We start from the raw sequence: 5,121 nt of genomic DNA, 5'->3' as shown, positions 1-5,121 counted from the left end.
ACCGCCAAGGCTACCACAGCTCCCCACACCTCAGATCTATGAAAGTGAGGAGATGTGATGGATCCAAAGCCAGCCTGGTCGTGGCATGATTTCTGTGATTCTGGAAAGGCTTTCTAAAACCCTCTTCCTACAGATGTGCCCCTAACCTGCTAACTTGTGAAATTGCCCCCTGAGCAGATTGAGCATCACCATCCTTAGTGAGAACTTGGGTTGAGTGCAAGGCCGGAACATGTCACTCACACTAAGGTGTAAAAGGCTGACAGCCAGTGGTGATTTCTAACAGCGAGTTCTGATCGCCAGGAGGCAGCGTGTTAGGGCAGGAGGTGCCAGGGAGGGAGGAGGCAGGGTGGCTCGGGCTAACGTGGATCATGTCCCATTAACACAAGCACGTAGGCTCTCAGTGATGGAGAGAACAAAAGCACTTAGAAGTATGACCACAAAGTTTTAATCAAACAGAGCAAGATGGCCGCGATGCAGAACAGGTAGTGCTTGGAGAAGAGGAAGAAGATCATCTCCTTGGTGACATAGATTATGTGTATGAAGATGAAGCAGTACAGGAACATGGCAAACTGGTTCTGGGGGTGCAGGAGGTCCTGGAAGCTTCCTGAGAACTGTGGGGGAAAGAAGAGAGTGGAGCTGGCAAAACGGGGGCCTGGGTGCCAGGCAGAGCTGGGCTGCCAGCCTGCTCTTGTGCCTTCCTGAATGGGACCTCCAGCAGGTCGTTGTCATCACCTGAGGGAAGTAATAGTGCCCACCTCCTGGGGTAACCAGGAGAGAGAGACAAGGAATAAATTCCTAGCGAGGTCACTGGCCAGAGAGGGCATTCATGGGCCTTCACTTCCTGAGGCTGCTCTTATCCCTCCTGACTCAGGCCTTCCCTCTCTGTTTCATGCTGCCTCTGAGTCACACAGGTAGGCAGTCTCCTGGGTCTCTGAGACCCTAGATCTGGAGGCCGGGTCTCAGCGTGTCCTCTGACAGTTTTCCCAGGACACTTAACCAGTTTGTTTTCTGCACAGTAGCACAATGCGAGGGTGTCCCCTGGGCACAAATGACTGTTTCTGACTCTCTGGGTCCTGGCCCATGGCACATAGGGTCAGTCTGTGGTCCTTCAGCCCAGGGTCTGGTCTTCCTGTGGACAGGTGGTGAGAGATGGGGGCGGGGGGGCCTCCCTCAACCCTGAGAATCGTAGTCCCGAGGAAAGCTACTGAAGTTGTCTGGCTGACCCTGCCTGAGTGTTGTTTTTTTCTGGAATCTATATAATTGAGGTTGACAGAGACCATTGTAACTGTAGAAAGTGCCAACATATAAGGAAGGTGATAATTTGATCTGCAGTTAAGATACCACCCATGGTTTATTCTTTAAAATATCTTTTAAATTCATGCCACATTTTTTTGTAAGCAGGCAGAGGGCAGGGGCTGTGGCTCCCTAAACTCGGTAGAAACACACCCACAGAGGTAGTTTTCAATGCAATGGGATGTATCCCATTCACCCAGAAAAGAGAGAGCGGGGAGGAAGTTGAAATATCAAGTCAGCTCTCCACCTTTCCACAAAACACTTTTGTAAACTATTGCTAGAGACTGGGGATTTGGACACAGCGTTGCTGAAATCACTACATAAAATGTGAGGGCAATGAAATCAAACAGAGGGGGAAGAAAATGACTCCGTGATGCCCACTCTAGAATGAATGGCAAGCAGGGCTGGAGCCCAGAGGAGGAAGCCTGTGATTTAGCAGGATGGGAGGGCTGGGCAGACTCCCTATGGCTCTGGATCCGCGGGCTTAACCTCTGCCAACCTTTTGTGGTCTGCATGCGTTTTCAATCTGAAATGCTGCTGGGTGAGATGTATGATTTTGATAACAAAGCATGCATTTGTGAAACCTTTTAGACTTTTAAAACACTTTCAATGGTTTATCTTTTGAGTAGAAGTCAGAAAGCAGATTAGGACTCTACACCAAAGGTTTCTATCTCATCTGGCAAGGAGAAAGGCCTTCAGATGGAAAAGGGAAAATAAATATGGTTGGGAGGAGACATTGAACAAAGGCATAATTCCATGCATACCTGCTTTCAATAGTTTCGGGCTCCAACTTATAACAAATTTTATCCCAGGATACTGAGAATACAACACGTTTAAAATGGCAATTATTTGTGAGATGTCAAAAACATCTGGAAATGTGCCAGAGTCTTAGAAATAGGCAAATATTTTCCAGATTTTTAAAAAGTGGGGGAAAAGATGGATTCTGGAAATCCCCATTCAATTAGCTTGACCTGGCTCAGCAAACGCATTCAGTGCATGATGAAGGAGGTATTTTGTGAGCAAGAAAAAAAAATGATAATTGCTAAGAAGACAGCATGTATTCTTTGAGAACAAATCATGCAAAACCAACTCCATTTTCTTAAAAACTATATATTGGGAAAATGCTACAGGTAGTGTAATATCATAATTCTGGGAAAACACCTGACAGTGTGTCTCAAGACAGTGTTTTGGACAAAGTAGAGAAATATGAGCTTGATAAAATATAACACATGGGTGGTGATTAATGGAACATGCAGGGAGATTTTTTGGTGGTATTTTCTTTAGATCATACCCTCCTAACAGTTATAGCAATGACTTGAATAAAGGCAAAAGGCAAGTTTCTCAGAATTGAGGATGACTCAGAGCTGGGAAGCATAGCTCATACATTATATTCCAATAAAACTGAAAAATGATGAACGTTGCATTTGGGTCAGGAAGTGAATTGCATGAGTACATAAAAATGGTAATAGCTAACATTTATTGAGTGCTTACCTAATGTGCTAGGCTCATGGCAACGTGCCTTACATGCATTCTCTCATGTAATCCTCACAATGAGCCTATGAGGTAGGTACTACCTTATGAATGTGCAAACCCAGGCTCTAAGACAATGAGTAACTTGCCCAATGTCACGCAGTTTATACGCGATGGAGCCAGGATTTTAACTGTCTGATTTTAAAGCCCAGAAGAGACTTCTTTAAACAATAACATCTTTCATTACTTAGTGTTAATTATGGCCCAGTCACTGTGCTAAGCACTTCACATCCCATTTAATCACAAGTAGGCGTTCTCAGCCCCATTTCGTACAGATTAGGGGAGAATGGTCCATTTCTTGCCAAAGACGTCTAAGTTTTAGTTGACAATAAGGCAGAGCGATCCAACAGAGCGAATGCAGCCCTGATCAGGGGAGGTGGTGGTTTTATCAAACTCCATTGGCCAGACTGCAGTGGGGGTTCTGGGTCTAGCTTAAGCACCTCGTCTCTTAAAAGAGATGCAGAGAGGAACAAAGCGTGGTGGAATTCCAGCCCAGGAGGAAATGCTGAAGACTTTTCCCGGAGAAGGAAAACCATGGGCAGGTGGGTGGACCACGGGGAGGCCCTTCCAGGGTCAACTCTCAGTTTAACATGGAAACTCTAAAGCAGTGAGCGCCCAGCTCTGGACCCAGGGCAGGATGCGGCTCTGGAGCAGGTAGGGTGGGCTTCAGGGATGGGGGTTCCCTCACCCCTGGAGTCAGCCCCTGGCCCTCTGGCGAGACCAGCAAAGTTCCCTCCACTTTCATGTCACTTACCAGGCGGGGCCGTGCCTGCTGCTGCAGCTGCTCCATCACCTCCTCATGCTGCCTCTGCCGCTCATTCTCCTGGTGCAGGTACTTGAGCCGTGTGAGCTCAAACTCCATGCGCACCTTCTCCAGCTCCATCTCGGCACTGAGCTCAATTGCTGGGTTCCCCAGGGTCATGGGCCGCTCTGAGAAGAATTCAGGTCCATCGCCCGCCTGGCCTTTGGTGGTGGAGCCAGTCTTGGAGGACATTGATTTGGGTGACCCTGAGCAGCCTTTGTCTTCACAAGTTTCCATCTCCTCCATGTAGTCAGAGGAGGAGTCTGGCTTAGGGGACTCTGCCTCCTGAGGTGGGGAAGTGGGAAGTAGAGGGATGGTGAGGAGTCAGTATGGAGCTGCCCCCTTCTCCCACCCCAGGGCACTCCCAGAGCCCCAGGCCACAGTGGACTGCAGTGTTTGGAAGAGTGCCTCCTGGGAGTTGTAAAGATCTAGACTGAGTTCTTACTAGACATGCACTTACATGGGGTTATCAGGACCTGAGTTAAGAGGAAGAGGGCAAGCTGACACAAAGGAATGAAACCCTAGAATTGAAAGAGATGCTGGGGAGCTGAGGCAAAAGGCTCTCTTCCTGGTAATTTCAAATCACTTTGGAGGTAACTTCCCCACCTCCTATTCCACTTATCCTTGAGAAGATCTAGACACCCAGTCCTCTGGGGCTACAGTGGGAGGAAGAAACCCACGGTCTTTGTTGAGAGGACTTAAATATATGGGGACCAACCAAAGGGCTATGGAGGATCTGGATCCCATACACGGAGGGAAGAAAGGGCCCCAAATGGGGAGGTATATGGGAAAGACCTGTCAACTTCAAGTGTCTTCACAGTCTCATGAAGGGCTCTCTGGCCCCCGGTTATAACCAGATGCCAGTTGTGGGGATGGGGTGCCCCCCACCTGCTCTCCTTAGCAGCTCTCTGGAATCCCATAGCACTCAGCCCCTATCACATCTCCCCACAGTCCTCTCCCTCCCTCTGGGGGTCTGGCTGGAGCAGTGAGATGAGGTATCGTCCTTACCAAAGCAGCCCTGAACTTCCCTTCAAACATGGGGTCATCAGGCACCGTCTTGGGGAAGGTTGGGCAGCTTTCTCCGGCCCCCCGGGCTTCCATCAACTCCCTGGAGTCTGTTGTCATCCTGAAATCCACAATGCTGCCACTTGGGACCAAAGGACATCTTTTGGGGGCCTCACATTTGGCCTCACCAGATTCCACAGCCTGGCCACCATCACAATCCCCTGCCCTCATAATAACCCACATTCTATCAGTTGCTAGGGCCCCTTTGGTGGAGGGTGCCACACCTTCGAGGTGCCATTATTAGGAACTGCAGGGTGGGCCTTTGCCACTCCTAGGGGCTGCTTTGAAAACTAGAATTCCACCACTTGAAATCCAGAATTCCATCATTTGAAATCTGCTCCCTTGGGGTCCTCTTTTAAATGTAGAATGTATGCAATGAGTTACAATTAGCTCCACAAACCCTGTTGTGGGCTGAATTATGCCCCCAACTC

The 5,121-nt window shown here is 48.7% G+C and overlaps 1 protein-coding gene across 1 annotated transcript; it reads right to left on the bottom strand.

Annotated features, from left to right (window-relative positions):
* Positions 1-422: 422 nt before the first annotated feature.
* TMEM247 (transmembrane protein 247) lies at positions 423-4,861 on the bottom strand (the record flags this gene model as incomplete). Its single annotated transcript, XM_079791622.1, has 3 exons — positions 423-611; positions 3,578-3,910; positions 4,634-4,861. 3 exons carry the CDS (start codon positions 4,859-4,861, stop codon positions 423-425), a joined length of 750 nt encoding a protein of 249 aa, XP_079647748.1.
* Positions 4,862-5,121: the final 260 nt, after the last annotated feature.

The sequence above is a fragment of the Cnephaeus nilssonii genome, assembly GCF_951640355.1.
Source record: "Cnephaeus nilssonii genome assembly, chromosome: 15".
NCBI classification, from domain to species: Eukaryota; Metazoa; Chordata; class Mammalia; order Chiroptera; family Vespertilionidae; genus Cnephaeus; species Cnephaeus nilssonii.
This window is presented reverse-complemented; position numbering and strand designations above follow the sequence as displayed.